Below are 17028 nucleotides of genomic sequence, written 5' to 3' on the forward strand. Positions count from 1 at the left end.
AGTGAATTTTCTCATTACCATGACGATATTTTTTAATGGTCGAGATAACCTTTTTTGTTCACCTTGAAGAGTACTACACGTTGGGCACTTCAATTTTTAAAATCGGTCAATTTTTGATTTTCTTACAAATTTTTGAAAATTTCAAAATTTTTTAAAATGTCAACAGTCGAACTTGAATACTAGGCATTTTTTGGAAAAACCAAATATGCAGCGTTACTTACTCTATCAGGGGTAAGAAGTAGGCAACCCATTCAACTCGACCCGCGAGTGACACTTCTGACAGGTCCTTGTTAGATAAGTGTACCTAAAATGAATTTTTTGAATCAACAATATCAAAATGACCTCAAAAACATAACAAACAACATATTATACAATATTATGAGCAAAATGTGGAATTTTTCTTCTCCCTACACCTCACATTCCACCCCTGCCCAAAAATAACTCTTAATATGAACTCTATGACTATGACCATGAAAACATATCAATCGACATATTACACAATAATATAAGCGAAATATGAAATTTCCCCCTCTCCACGCCTCACCCCCACCCCTACAAAAAATAACTCCTGATTCGAATTCTACGACCTTGAAAACATATATTATTCGACGTATTGGACATCGATGAGGGTTGAATCCTAATTATCACAAATTAATTTTGTAGATATTCTGAGTTACCCCAAAGTGTTACCCCAAAGCGAGGTAAGTCAGAACAATTTATATTGTATTCCACTGAGCGAAAGCTACTGCATCAATCGCGCTCAAATTTTTCCCATGGGTAAAGAACCCTTACGGGAACCTATTAGTTCATTACTAGGAGAGTAAAAGCTGGTCAAAATTGAAATTGAAGGGTTCCTTTCCAAGTCGGCCTAAGTCCATTTTTTCCGTTTCGAGAAAAACACAAATAAGTGTTTTTCTCGCCCTTCCGCTTCAATAATAAATGATGTGATTATATGGTTGTAAAGCTTGATCTTTCTGCTTTAAAGTACCGTATTGGTATTTTTTTAATTTTGCGTATTTTCAGCTCCAGAGCGCGTCAAACAGTCAGAAAAAGTGGACTTAGGCCCATTTGGAACAATCTGATTTTAAAAATTTCGAAAAAGAGCTGAAAAAACGCGTTTTTTTAAAAAAAATTCACGAATCATTAATTTAATACATTTCTGAAACAATTTCATTTGAAGCACCTTCAAATTTCGTCTATTCTGAAAAAAAAAAAATGAGTAAAATATTCGGTTTTTTTCCCCTGATCCGGCAAAACAGCGCTCCTGAGCGAAAAAAGTAACGTCAGGTGTTGGGACAAGGTGGTAAAGGTGTTAACCGACCTGTACCAGCAGATGGTGCTGCTAACTCAAAAATGATAAAAATGGACTTAGGCCGACTTGGAATGGAACCCTTCAATTGTGAAAAACTCATTCTGACTTACCCCGGCGCACCTTACGAAATTTACTCAGAAAAAGCGAAATTTTTTGAGATGTACCCTTATAACTCCAAACAACTTGCGATGTTGTTTGGAATTTTGAGTTATACCATTTGCATTTTTACAAGATCTAGGTAGTCAAGGTGTGACCTTATTGCTCCCAAGGTGCGATATGTTATGAAGCTGAAGATTTTAGAATTAAAAATTTTTTAGTTTAAGCCTGAAAAATTAAAAATTAAGGTAGCCTCACCGGGTAAGAGAAAAATCCACATGAACTCATAGCTGTTCTTTGTTGAAACACAGTAGTACATCCCAGCATTAAGAACTGAAGCATTTCGTATTTCAAGGAGTTTTCTGTATGGGGTCTGTGCATTTATGGTGTAATTACCCTGAAAACGAAAACAAATAAAAAAGGAACATCACAATTTGCCATGGTTAGCCAACTCCCTGCAGAGTAGATATCAATCAGTAATTTTTTGTTTTGGGTCATTTTTTTTGATATTTTTCAGTTGTTTTCTATTATGATTTTTTTGGAAGTTTTTTTGTAATGTTGATGAGCCTTTCTAGCACGTTCTTTTTCAAAACCCCCTCTTTTTTTTTACTGTGAGGTACATTTTTTCTGAAGAGTGCACTATGCTCCCATGTGAGAACGAATGAGAAGGCAGTGGTCAGGGCTTGCAAACCGAAACCAAAACCAAAACTGAAACCCCCAATAGCCGATTAAAATTGCTCAAAACCGAAACCAGGAGCGTTATTTTTCCACAACTAAAACCAAAACCGAAACTGAGAGTGTAACCGATTGAAAACTGAATTGGTTTTGGAATTTTTCAGGTAATTAGCGTAATTAATACTGCATTTTTGGTAAAAATAAAGTAAAAACTGATGCTAAAGGTGAAAACTATAAAAGTTGACAAATTTGGCACTGCCAAAGTGGCACTTTCTAGTCACATCATACACAAAACACTTGAAAAAGTGATCACTTTCTTGGCCTTCTTCCCTCTAAAAAATGGAGAAAAAAGGAAAAAACCGAAACCAACATGGAAACCAAAACAGATTCCTTTGAGAAACGAAAACCTGTACTTTTTCAAAAAACATAAAACCAAAACCGAGAGTGATATCTATCCGGTTTTCAAGCCCTAGCAGTGGTCGAGGGAGGAGGGTGTTCTCAAATTTTGTTTTTTTGTTTGAATCTATATCAATAAATTTTATGAATAAAATATTGGGTTAGATTTGCATTCACTTTCACTCAAACATGGCTTACTTAAAAATCTTCTGGAGAGTGAGGGAGGGATTAATTCTCTTCAGGAGATTTTTTTCTAGTGAAATGTTATTCATTTATGTAAAAAATTTGGGAAAATTTCAAGTTCATTTGGTAACATTTTCTGGAAATTCCAACATTCATAAACCTGCTGGACTGTTCAAAATAGTCTAGCTTAACATGGCGAAATTTTTACTTTTTTCATTTTTCAAATTATTTCTTTTAGATTAAAAAAAAAAAGTAGAACCAATTTTCCAAGGTCGAAAAATTCAAAAATATGAAACGCAGTGATAACAATTTTTTAATAAAAAAATAATTACATACTGGAAAAAAATCAACTTGAAATTTTTTTTACATAGGTACAGGCGGGATTCGAACTGAAGGGCCCTTGCACAGTAAGCCGAAGCTTAAGGTTAAGAATATTATTTACCATTTACCCCTGTGAAAACGTTCAAAACATGAAGCCAATTTGTTTGTTATCTTCATTGGTCGTTATTCATAAGGCTGTGTGTAATTGAATGAACGAATTTAGTCATACTTATGTCCCGCGACCCGCTCCCATCAGAACTTTGGGCAGCGAATGCGATTTCTCCGTGAATTTTCAAAATTCTTTCAATTTTTTTTCACTAATGCTGATATTTTATCATTGAAAACGCTGGTATGTAGCCATATTTTATAATTTAGCTTTTCCATAGGAGATCTTAGCATCAATAGTAGCTCCATTCAGTTCTTAATGACGGCCACTAAATGACATAAATCAAGAATATCTCGACGTACCCTCGCTTTTGAATGTTTTTCGAGTAAAATGAACCAAATCCCACGAAAATCCGTCCAATAGTTTTCGCACAATTCCCGACCAAAGTTCGTAGTTTTCAATGTTTTCATCAAAAATCGCTATAGTGATAACAGGGGGTAAAGAATAGCCTTAATAGTGTTTTGAATGCTTACTTTCACTGTATTATCATGCATCCATGTCACTTTGTCTTCGTTTGTACCAGTACAAGTAATAGAGATGTTTTCTTTTACGGAGTAATGGAGAACAGTATTATTCGTATAAGGCATCATAACTCCTGAAAAAATAACATTAAAGGCGTCAATATTATTTGTATTAGGAATTCATGAGCGAGTGTGTAGGATTCTCAACCGTATTTTTATAAAAACGAGACTATAAGCAACAGTACTTCTACTTATTCATCATCTGAGAGTGTACCAATGCTGAGTTTGTATGTGGTTAAGTGTAGGTACGTACTTCCCTACCTACATGACTTTGTATTTACAGTATTTATAGATACCTAATATGTATCTCTCCCCAAAGTGCAAATACTCGTACCTGAAAAATCTAGAGTTCTTATGAGGTTTGTCCGGAAAATTAGTCACATTTTGCCCTCACGCGGCGAGAAATGTACTTACATATACAGAGATTGTACATACACGAATGGAAACTTTGAACTTTTAGCTTTAAAATGATATGTTTATGATGTTGATATGATGACTAGAAGTTGGTGAAAGGCTATAGGTGGATAAGTATGGTAAATTTGCCCACGAGAGCTTCAGGGCTGATATTTGCATGAAAGGTGGGTACCCTTGAGCACCTTCCGTCAGGAAAGTTTCAGACCCCTAGACCCCCCCCCCCCCCCCGTTATTCAGAAACCTCCCGTTTTCTGAAATTACAATAAAAAAATTTTTCTCATCCCCATGTGAACCGATTTTTTCAATTTTTTGGTATGTTGTAAACATCCATGAGAGGTATCTCCACAAAAAATTTCAACCCCCTCCCTCCATATTTTCCTCTCAAAATGGCGTTTTTTAGTTTTGTTTGCCTGTTTTAGCAATGATCATGATTCGGCACAAAAATGCGAATAGCATTTTTAAGTGTGTTTTTGACCCCTAGAAAACATATTTTTTTTCAAAAAAAATTTTTTGGTGGCCGTGGTCAAAACTTGAAAAACCCAACAGAGGGGGGTTAAAAATGGATTCTGGTGTAAATTGTTGTTTTTGGTAAACGAGGTGTCGTTTCCATATGAATCGAACCCCCGAACACGAATATGACGTCCAATTTTATATTACCCTCATCCACACCCCTCCAGTACCCCTGCCCACACCTCAATTTTTACTAAGGGTCATTCCATGCCAAATCGGCGGATTTTTGCACGAGGGGTCTTCGATTAATCCCCTTCCCCCCCAATTTGTCGACAAATTGACGAAAAATGCATTAATTTCACTCTTGAAATAAAAATTTATAGCACGAAAAATGTCAATTCGTTGACAAATTGGGGGGAAGGGGATTTTTTTCACATTATCGTCTACACATTGGTAAAATATTTCAAAAATGCAAAAATTCTCATTTTTTAGGTTTCGGATGGTACTTTTGCAGCAATTGTAAAACTTGTAATTTTTTTTTCTCGAAAATGAAAAAAGATGCCAGTCCAATTTTTTGATATGTTATTCTTCATAAAAAGGACTAAAACTGAGAATATTTTCAGAATTTTTACTGGTGGACATCGTGGTTATATTTAAATTATAAGTTTTAAAATCGATTTTTTTAGGTTTTTGAAAGTGGCAACACTGATTTTGACATCACTCGTCGATTACCTTCTCAAAGTACTACAATTTGAAAAAAAGTTCAAAATTCTTTACCACGTACAACCGGAGCAATTTGCAACTGAAATTTTCCATTTTCGGCCATTTTGGAGAACTTTGAAGCGCCACAGCTCCTTCAAAAAAAATCGAAAAAATGTCCGGTTTGCGTCATTCGTCATCGTTTGATGACCTCTACAAATGATCTGATTTTGAAAAAAATCGAAGACCCCTCGTGCAAAAATCCGCCGATTTGGCATGGAATGACCCTAAGTATATCAAGAGTTGAGCTATTTTCATAATGTTGGTGTCATTTTCATATGAATCGAACACCCCGAAAACGAATATGAAGTCCAATTTTATGCTACCCACACTCCTGCAGTGCCTCTGCCCCCACTCAATTTTCACTATATTCAAAGTTGAGATATCTTCATAATGTTGGTGTCGTTTCCATGTGAATCGAACACCCCAAACACGAATATGAAGTCCAATTTAGCTCTACTCTCATCCATCTCCTTCCAAGGTACAGCCAGCTCGTCAATTTTTACTATTTAAAATGCGTAAACCTATTTTCATAATGTTGGTGTTATTTTGGCACGAATGGAAACCTCGAAGCTTGAATGTTAAAGTTTGAACCTTGCGTTAGTCATTTTTTTACTTATTTTTTGCAGTTTTTGTATGTCGTTAAGTTTTCAACCTTTGCACTTTTAAAAGTAATAACAACCCAAGTAATTATTGGTAGAAGATTGATCGGAGTTGGTAAAAACATTCTTTGTTTAGGTGGGGAGGAGACACTGTGGGTGTGTGGATGAGGGTAATATAAAATTTGACGTCGTATTCGTGTTTGGGGTGTTCGATTCATATGGAAACGACACCATACATTATAAAGATATCTCAACTTACAATATAGTAAAAATTGAAGTGGGGGCAGAGGCCTTGGAGGGGTGTGGATGAGGGTAGCAGAAAATTGGACTTCATATTCGTTTTCGGGGTGTTCGATTCATATGAAAATGACACCAACATTATGAAAATAGCTCAACTCTTGATATAGTAAAAATTGAGGTGTGGGCAGGGGTACTGGAGGGGTGTGGATGAGGGTAATATAAAATTGGACGTCATATTCGTGTTCGGGGGTTCGATTCATATGGAAACGACACCTCGTTTACCAAAAACAACAATTTACACCAGAATCCATTTTTAACCCCCTCTGTTGGGTTTTTCAAGTTTTGACCACGGCCACCAAAAAATTTTTTTTGAAAAAAAATATGTTTTCTAGGGGTCAAAAACACACTTAAAAATTCTATTCGCATTTTTGTGCCGAATCATGATCATTGCTAAAACAGGCAAACAAAACTAAAAAACGCCATTTTGAGAGGAAAATATGAGGGGAGAGGGTTGAAATTTTTTGTGGGGATACCTCTTATGGATGTTTACAACATACCAAAAAAAGTCGTAGCAGTCTGCCGCTACGTAAGAGCCAAATTTTTGTGCAAGAAACATTGAGGGCTCTTGAACTACTCGCACCCTCGCTTCGCTCCTGTGCTTCGCCTGTGTTGGGGTACACCCCCCTTGTGCTTTGCCCAATTACCTCCTGTTAATGTCTTTTTTTCGTGTTCTGCGCTTCTCTTGAGATACTCGCACACTCGCTTCGCTCCTGTGCTTCGCCTCCGTTTAGGGGGACGTTGTCCCCCCCCTACAAACCCCATGGGCTTCGTCCAAATCACTCCTTCCACGATTTCTTTCTTATGTTAGCGGGCTGCACCCCCTTGGGCTTCGCCCAACTCTCTCCTTCCGCTGTTTCCTTCCTATATTCGCGGGGGGGGGGACTCCGTCCCCCCTGCACCCCCCTCGGGCTTCGCCCAACTCTCTTCTTTCTCCTTCAAAAAATGTGGTAACAACAAACCTGTCTTGACCCTGAAACAGGTCAAATGGGGGTGGAAGGTTGAAACTGGCAAAAGGCACTTCGGGTACATCCTCCAACTGTACTGTGAAAATTTGAGCCCATCTAGGTCAATTTGGAGGGGCTGTAGGCTTGGCTAAAGGTCAAAATTTTCAAAAAACACGTAAAATCGATGAAAAAGTCCACTTTTTTGTCCATGGAGAGGGGTCAAACGGGGTTGGAAGGTTGAAACCTGCAAAAGGCACTTCGGGTACACCCTCCCAATGTACTGTGAAAATTTGGACCCTCTAGGTCAATTTAGAGGGGCTGTAGGTCTGGCTAAATGTCAAAAAACACGCAAAAATCCACTTTTTTGACCCTGGAGAGGGGTCAAATGGGGTTGGAAGGTTGAATCCTGCCAAAAGCACTCAAGGGGCACCCTCTCATTGTATGCTGAAAATTTGGACTCCTAAGGTCAATTTTAGGGGTGAGGGGGTCAAAAATAGGGGTAAAATGTGGTTTTTCTCACTTAAAATGGGGTGGGGATGATCTAGGAAGCTGAAATTTGCATATGTTGATCATAATGGAGGTACTGACCCATGGTATCATTTTGGACTTTTTTCGTTCATTTGGGGCCATATTATGCCCCTCCAAAAAAATGACCTTTCTGTAATTTTCAACTTTGACCCTCCCCACTGCAGGGGTCAACTTTAGCTCCCAAAAGAACCCTATTCTCCAAGTTTTATCTCATTTCATTCATTAGAACGTCTCTTGATCAAAAAAGTAAAAAATTCAAGTTTCGGTGAAACTTCTATATAAAAATATATCTATATGGAGCTTGCTGACGACCCGAGACCCGGTACATCGTACTGACGATCCGAGGCCCGCGTCTTTGACACTTAGAAAAATTTTAAATAGTGTCTGTTAAATTCGTTTGAGCATGCGCGTTGATAGAGGCTAAGAAGCCTGGTCTAGAGACGTTGGTGCGATCTCCAACGGGTGATTTATACAGGAATGGCGCGAGTGTGGAGTTTCTGTGTGGGGTGATGTGAGGTAAGCTGTATATACTGTAGGTATGATACCTACTTTGTGAGTCCCTGACAAAAATCTGGCAATAGCATCCCTAAGGTGAGTACATCATAAAAATATAGTTTTTAATTGGTAAACGTTCCGAGACCCGCTAACGGGCCTCGGAACGTCGCGTCGGGTCTCGGATAGTCGATGTCATTTCCAGAAACGGGCCTGTATAAGCTGTAGCAAGTCTGTAAATATATATTTGCTTGCGACCAGACATGTCAACTATGCTTGGCATATATGCAGAAAAGTGAGCAAAATTTTAAAATTGGTATAATTTCTGTTCTAAATCACTTACCAAAATTTTATTTGCAGATTCAATCTAATATTTTAAAAATCTATGTGTTGAAAAATGTATTCAGATTTTTAGGCTAAATTTTGTAGAAAAATTTTGAAAATGGAGTTGAAATAATTTGAATTTTAAAAAAGTCAAGACACCACAAGAAAGCTTGAACACCATAAAATTTTTGATGTTTTTAATTTTTCCATGGGCCAATAAAATGCTGCAAAATTTCAGGTCAAATTTGTTGTCGTGTACACTCAGGATCGATGTATTTGGATACATATCCACCAGCGCATCACATTCTACTTACTACAAATCAACTGTAGACCCTGCGTTTGTCCTCGCGCCTTGATTTCTAAGCCATGCGCGCTCTGCTGGAAGTTTCTGAAAACTCATAGTTGACTTGTATAGTAAAATTAACCCATGACTTGTCAACTATAGTTGAGAAGTTGGTCAGTCCACTTGTATAGTAAAATTAACCCATTCGTTAGTTGACAAGTCTGGTTACTAATACCTATATATATAAAAACTGACACACCGGGAATTGTCTAGTCTGAGCTCAAAACGTCGAGAACTATCAAAATTTTTGACCCCCGACCTTTTTATCCAAAGTTGGGCCTACCGCAATAGCCATCATTTTTTACAAAAATTTGGCTAAAAATTGAAAAAATCAGTTCACATGGGGCTGAGAAAAATTTTTTTATTGGAATTTCAGAAAAGGGGGAGGGGGGTTCTCAAAAACGGGGGGGTCTGGGGGTCTGAAACTTTCCTGACGGAAGGTGCTCAAGGGTACCCACCTTCCATGCAAATATCAACCCTGAAGCTCTCGGGGGCAAATTCACCATACTTACTTATCCATCTATAGCCTTTTGATTTTTGAATGATACGGGTCGCGAGGATAAACAGTAGTGAAACTTTCATGGACTGCTCGCTCTAAAGGCGAGACTAGTTCACTTATTGAGTATCTTGTGTTCTCAACTTGTAGCCTGAAGTCTCAGAAGCACATTGGTGTACTCAACTTTTTTATATGACCTTTAGAAAAAATATTACATGACTCTGAAGCGACCAAGAGAAATTCAAAAATTTCCACTGGCATAATTTTTCATTCAGTCACTTTTAATTCATTCAACTTTTTTCCTACAAGTTATACAGAAAAGTCAAGTATTACACCAATGTGTTCCTGAGACTTCGGGCTACAAGTTGAGCACACAAGCTACTCAATAAGCGGTCTGGTCTTGCCGCTAGAGCAAGCACTACATGAAAGTTCCTACTTTTTACTTTCGTAACCCGAGATCTTTTTAGACCTCATTTCAAATCAAAATTTCACCAACTTCTAGTTATCATATCGCATGAGAGCGAAATGTGATCCATTTTCCAGACAACCCTCATATGTATGTGCTGTATGTGTATCTGTTAGGCTGTCTGTGCTGAGGTAGATCAAGATACAGAAGAACAAGAGGAAAGGGGATACATTCACATTCAGCCTACCTATGTGATCAATCACCAAATTAACATGCTCATTAAATTTTTCCTCGTTGATTGAGACAGATCTTTCTATTTTTCTTCATCATGTACTGTGTTCTTACTGTCTTATACATATCTATCATGTACCCATCTATATTTTTGTCTAATTGTTATACCGGGTATTCCAATTTCCCGAAATCGTCTGCTAAAATACTCTAGGAGACGAACAAAAAACGTTGTTATGACTGGTGGCCTACTTTGCGAATTGAAGGCGCTGCCTGTTTCGCAAAACTCGAAATTCACTCATTTTGAAAGAATTGAGAACTATTCAAAATAAGGAAATGTTTGAATCATTCAAATTTCAAATGACGCCCATAACCCATAGTATTCACGTAGACGGATAAAACATGTTAATATGACAAATTGCCCATCCTCAAAATTGAAGGGGCAAACTTGATCCAAAATTCCCAAATTTGTCATGCCCTTATGGATTTTGAAAATTTTGAAGGCAATTTGTCATAATTGTTCGTCTATTTGAACGCAATTCGCTGGTCAAAGCAAAGATACGCCACCTAGCGGCTTACTTCGAAAACTTGAAAAATTGTAAACATTGATAACGAAAATGGTGAAGATGATGAAAACACCATTGTTTTATATGTAATTTTTCGTGTAAAAAATGTAATTTTTTCGGTTGTTCGGAAGTTTGGGTGAAGTTTTAGGTATATCAGATTAAAGAGGATGAAATTCTCTATCGATTGATGTAAAATTTATATCATTTCGCGTAAAAATAACGATTTTCTGAACATTTCTATTTACGGGTTTTTCATACTACATATGTCAACTTTAAACTATCTATATATTAAAATTATGACCGGATTTTTGTAATACTGAGATCTCAGGAACGGCTGAACCGATTTTGATCGACAAAGTCTCAAAAAAAAGCTTTTGACCCGTAGATGTGCAGGTTTTCATTGAAAGTTCGAAAAGTTTCGCCAAAAAGCTCAAAAAAGCTCAATAATTGATTTTAGCCTTTACGTAGCGCATTTGACGTATACATAGTAGTACGTATATTATACCTTGAAAGAGCATCGAAAGAAGTCTAATGTCGAAGAAAAAAGTTTACGAAAAAGTTGCGCCTTAAAGCTCAAAAAAGCTCAATAATTGAATTTAGCCTATACGTAGCGCAGTTAATGTATACAGAGAAGTACGTATATTATACCTTGAAAGAGCATTGGAAGAAGTCTAATGTCGAAGAAAAAAGTTTACAAAAAAGTTGCGCCTTGAAGCTCAAAAAAGCTCAATAAATTGATTTTAGCCCATATTTAGCGTATTTGACGTATGTAGAGAATAATTTCCTCGATGGAAAAAAATCAAAAATGATTCAGCGAGCGGAAAATTTTATTTAAAAATCCAATTTTGATGACATTCATCAAATGAATCAACTCGAAGTGTATACGGAGAAAATATCTCGATTTTTTTTACATGCTACATATAACATCACAGCACCAAGTCACTGTACTTCAGGGCTCAAATATCAACTTCAGCAGCTAAAAATTTCACGGTGGGCTAGTCTTATCATAAGTATTGAAATACCCAAGTAATATTGAAGGTTTTGGTATGTGACCTCCGCCGACTATTTTCGGCCAATTTTTCAAAATTGCAATGTGATAATCAAAAAATTGCCCTGGAGGGCTCAAATGAAGAGCACAGGGAAAGAACGATGTAAGTGGTATTTTGCAAATTTTACAGGAGAGCATTTTAAAGATTGAAATGTTTCTCAGTTGGAAAATAATTATTATTTGGCGTGAGTTTTGTTTCAGATATATTTCTAAAGTCTATTAGAACAATTCTGAGCATGAAAATATCATTCACGAGTCATCAGAATACAATGAGAGCATTTTTAAACTAACGCGCAAGCAACGTTTTGCTCCGAAAACCACTTACTTACATCGTTCTTTCCCTGTACGCGGCCCACTTACGTCGTTCTTTCCCTGTAAACAGCCAGGTTATGTCGTTCTTTCCCTGTATTTGTTTTTTGTGCAATTTTCAAGTCGTTATTCTGAGTGAAATAGAACAAATGTGCATTTTTCATAAACATTGGGTGAAAGTGCTTAGCTCAATGAATAAAATACCACCGAGAAAAAAAAAATAAAAAATTTATGGTATAATTTTTTTTCACCTCAAACTTTCGATTTTTCATCTCTTACAATTTTTTGTTTTTTGAGCAAAATAGTGCCGATAAAAATACTTTCAAGATAAACTACGTACACTACATGAAAGAGCATTCCTCAATGAACAGAATTTCGCTAAAAAAAAAAAATTGAAAAAAATCAAGTTACATCGTTCTTTCCCTGTGCTCTTCAAATATCAACTTCAGCAGCTGAAAATTTCACCGTGGGCTAGTCTCATCATAATATGTATTCAAATGCCCAAAGAATATTGAAGGTTTCAGTATGCAACCTGCGCCGACTATATTCGGCCAATTTTTCAAAATTGCTATGTGAAAATCGAAAAATTGCTCTGAAAAATCGAAATATCAACTTCAGCAGCTGAAAATTTTGTGTTACACAATGTTCGATGTCCTCTATCTAATGGTGCAAGAAATATTTAAATCGGTGCATGTCACCTGGGGCACTTCCCTTGTCAGAAACCAAATCTCGGAAGTTACAATGAACGATTTTTCTATTTCACTCGCCAACATTGGAAACATTTTACCCCCCCCCCCCTCTCCCCAATAATACAGCTCACATTCTGTATGTACATTTCTTACCAGCTTTGATTGGATTTCTTATTCGAAAAAAGAAAGCTCTTAATATATTGTTATTGTACCTAATACATATCCACTATTATTTTAATCACTCAAAATAATTGAAAAATGAGGCGAAAAAATACGATTGGAATTTTTGAAATTCTTGAAGTTGGTTGTTTTCAAAAAATCATATTTTTTGAGTTATGATATTGTTACTTCGAAAGTGCGATTTGATCCATTTGTTCTTGTAAAAAAAATCAATGAATTTAAACTTTTCAATTTTTCCCTCAAATTTTATAAAAATGTTTACATTTGAATCATTGGAATCTGTTGGCGAAATTTTGAAATTCAACTAGACTTTTGATTTTTAACGTATAACGTACCTATTATTTTGACGTAATTTCCAAACGTTTCCCCTTCATTCTATTCCTCTTCTTGCCCTCCAAATTTCCAAAATACCTCGCCTAAGACACATCTCATCCACCACAGGTGAACAAAGTAGATATCAAGCTATGAAGTACAAATGTACACTAGGAATACGACTACCTACCAATTTAAAATACATAACCATGAAAAAGAAAAACTTATCTGCATGTACCAAGTTGCAATCAATTTATCAAAGTGCAATATCCAAAAGAAGCGGGTACGGTGTGAAGTGAAAATTATATCCCTTGGGGGCTAACATATTGACATGTTTCTTGTTGATTACGTTTTTCGGTCTCGCGGGCATTTTGAATTAAAAACAAGCTGAAACATTTTGACGCTTTTCTAAGCGCATACATAGCTAATCCAACAAATGCGAGCACCTTTTCGTTTTACCTAAATCCACCCACCGCGTCAAGTAAAATGTAGCCGCGTTATTCTAAAATTGTGATTTAATAATGGAAAAATTTCGTCACTTTAAAAATTTCTTGTCCAGACTTTTACGCCTTACGGAAAATTTGTTTAATAAGAAAATTTTCAAGTGTTACGTAGATATACCTATATACCTTCGTACAGTTTACTCGAAGAAAATGGAAAGTTGAAAAAATCTCAGGTGTTCTGTGTTATTTGCTTGATTGGTTAAGTGTCGAAGTTTTTCTACTCTTGGTGTGTTCTTCCGAATGAATTTAACAACGTGTCATATTGATTTTTACACCTTCAGGTAAGAATGTATCGGAAATTCAAGTCGGAAATTGTTATAGGCATTGTAGTATGTCACGTGTTCGCACACGTTAATGTAAAGCTCGATTTTTTACACTGTAATTTGATAAATATTTTTATTCGTTCGGTATTTTATACCTAAATTTACCTACCTATACTGTTTCGTTTCAACGCTAACAGCTTAATAAAGTTGGAAGCTTCAAAAAACCCCGCAAAATTAAATGTTTTACATTCGAATAATCGCCCTGGAAGGGTCAAATATCAACTTCTGCAGCTGAAAATTTCACCGTGGGCTAGTCTCATCATATGTATTGAAATGCCCAAAGAATATTGAAGGTTTCGATATGCAACCTGCGCCGACTATATTCGGCCAATTTTTCAAAATTGCTATGTGAAAATCGAAAAATTGCTCTGAAAAATCAAAATATCAACTTCAGCAGCTGAAAATTTTGTGTTAGACTATGTTCGATGTCCTCTATCCAATGGTCCAAGAATCATTTAAATCGTGCATGTCACCTGGGGCACCTCCTTTGTAAGCTGTGAAATAATTTCTTTTCCCCAGCCAAGGCATTTTGAAAATTTGTGATTTGCATTAAGCTGCAACCCCCTAAATAATACCTACGGTAAGTATTGCCGCGTGTTTCTTGTTACATTCCAATCATAGTATAAATAGCTCTTAGGTCCTCTCCTAAAAGCTTTTTTTTTCTTCATTCTAAAATAGACATGGTCAGGTTAAGGATAACAACCTTACCGACGCGACATTACAAGAATTCAGGGATGACCTCATTTCTATTTTATTTTTCGCTTCTTTTATTTTGTTACAAACATCAAACTATTCGTGCTGAGGAATATTAATGATCCTAAACGTCGGCACAAAAACATATGTAGTATTGTACAAACACAAAGGATGTGGTGGTTTTTATCCAGCACTTCTTGGTAAAATGAAAAAAAAAAAAAACAAAAAAAAAACGTTATAGCTTGTAAATCTCGTAGGTTTTAAAGTGTCAACTTCGCTATACAGCGTTAATGGACCGCTACCTATTAGAGATTTTGACGAAAATCTTACGTTGGAATAGCTATTGCTATTGTCTTTTGTGTGGGGTATCCATATCCATTACATATGTGTATTTCAGGAGTTGAATTTCATTTTTATGTTGGAGAGTTAATTTGAATGCGAAAAATTAAAATGTGAAATATGAAAAAAAAATCACTGGTAAATTCGTGAGCATTTCGATGGCGAATTCAACAGTAATTTTTTTTCTATTTCTATAGGGTGCAGTTGAAAGTGAAAAAAAATGCACATGCTACTACCTATTCAAAAGTGATTTCGCAACCTATCAAGACGATTTCATAAAATATTTTAAAAAGTGAAAAGAAGAATAAAAATTATTAATATTAATCAAATCCCGAAAATCATGACACAATTTCGTTCATTCTCGTTGAAATATTAGAATTTTTCGCGAAATTTTAACAACTTTTGATAGGTTGCAAGTTACGAGTATGTACTTTTGAACAATTCTACTAACAAGGGAGGTGTCTGTGACCCAATGGTCAGGGAGCCCAACCTGAAAAAAATGTACGAGGGAGGTTGAAATTGGGGACCCGGCCCAAAAGTTACTATATGTAGTCCTCTTTCCAGAAATGCCACTCTGGCAATTCGCAGGTGGGGCTTTCAGGCACAGCAAAAGCTCAAAGTTCACAATTTTTATGAACTTCAAACTTGGAAAGTTTTATGGCTGAATCCGAGGGATTCTTATAGGATTTTTCACGCTGAATTCAAATATGCCGGTCTGCCAACCCCTAAGTGTTCCCAAAGGGGTGCCAGACTGGGTTAAAAGGGTAAAAATTGCAAAAAATGCTGTAATTTTTCAATAAATTCTTGTAAAAATCCAATAAAAGACAAATTGTAGCGAATTTTCGAAGAATTTTTCGCGCTGAATCCAAACATGCCAGTCTGCTAACCCCTAAGTGTCTCCAAAGGGGTACCAGACTACTTTAAAGGGGTGAAAAAGGCAAAATATTGAGGTTTTTCACGTCTTAGGCGCATAAACATAGCATTATTTGATACCTAATTATTTTATTCGATTGTGGTTTGCGAGCACATTTTTGAAAAGAGCATGAAATTCTTGTAGACCTCCATACGCGAGGTATCCCCACAACAATTTTGAACTCCTTCTTCTCATATTTACCACTCGATATGGCGTTTTTCAACTTATTTTATGTTTTTTAACAATGGAGATTTCGCGAGGTACAATTTTAGTAGCACGTTTTTTGGATGTATTTTCAACTGTACAAGAATCATATATTTTTTTCAAAATTTTTGTTTTGGTGGGCCGCGATGAAAAATTGATATATGTAATAAGTCTTAGAGGGAGTGAAATAGGAATTTTGGAGAAAGTATGAGTAAGTAGGATGTTATTTCCGAATGATTCAATACCGTAGAGCACGAATATAACCAAAAGATTTTCGGCTATAGTTTACACGCATCTAATCTCCTCCAGAGCCTTCAACCCCCCCTCCCCGCTACAGTTTTTACTATTTTTGAAATAGATTTACTTTGAGGTTTTGTTTTACACACCATATCGAGGGGTAAATATGAGAAAAAGGGGTTCAAAATTGTTGTGGGGATACCTCGCGTATGGATGTCTACAAGAATTTCATGCTCTTTTCAAAAATGTGCTCGCAAACCACATTCGAATAAAATAATTAGGTACCAAATAATGCTATGTTTATGCCTAAGACGTGAAAAACATCAATATTTTGCCTTTTTCGCCCCTTTAAAGTAGTCTGGCACCCCTTTGGAGGCACTTAGGGGTTAGCAGACTGGCATATTTGGATTCAGCGCGAAAAATTCTTCGAAAATTCGCCACAATTTGTCTTTTATTGGATTTTTACAAAAATTTATTGAAAAATTACAGCATTTTTTGCAATTTTTACCCTTTTAACCCAGTCTGGCACTCCTTTGGGAACACTTAGGGGTTGGCAGACCGGCATATTTGAATTCAGCGTGAAAAATCCTATAAGAATCCCTCGGGTTCAGCCATAAAACTTTCCAAGTTGAAAGTTCATAAAAATTATGAACTTTGAGCTTTCGCTGTGCTTAAAAGCCCCACTTGCGAATTGCCAGAGTGGCATTTCTGGAAAGAGGACTACATTGTATAGTAACTTTTGGGCCGGGTCCCGAA

The 17028-nt window shown here is 36.4% G+C and overlaps 1 protein-coding gene across 1 annotated transcript in view; it reads right to left on the reverse strand.

Moving 5' to 3' along the window:
• LOC135840552 (uncharacterized) overlaps positions 1 to 17028 on the reverse strand; it is a 67896-nt gene that overhangs the window by 13335 nt on the left and 37533 nt on the right. Inside the window, exons 3-4 of the mRNA XM_065357154.1 lie at positions 3623 to 3744; positions 1667 to 1805 (exon numbers count right to left, since the gene is read on the reverse strand). Of these exons, the coding sequence (XP_065213226.1) occupies positions 1667 to 1805; positions 3623 to 3744 (261 nt within the window). The remainder of the gene's footprint in view (positions 1 to 1666; positions 1806 to 3622; positions 3745 to 17028) is intronic.

This window comes from Planococcus citri, chromosome 3, assembly GCF_950023065.1.
Source record: "Planococcus citri chromosome 3, ihPlaCitr1.1, whole genome shotgun sequence".
Classification (NCBI taxonomy): domain Eukaryota; kingdom Metazoa; phylum Arthropoda; class Insecta; order Hemiptera; family Pseudococcidae; genus Planococcus; species Planococcus citri.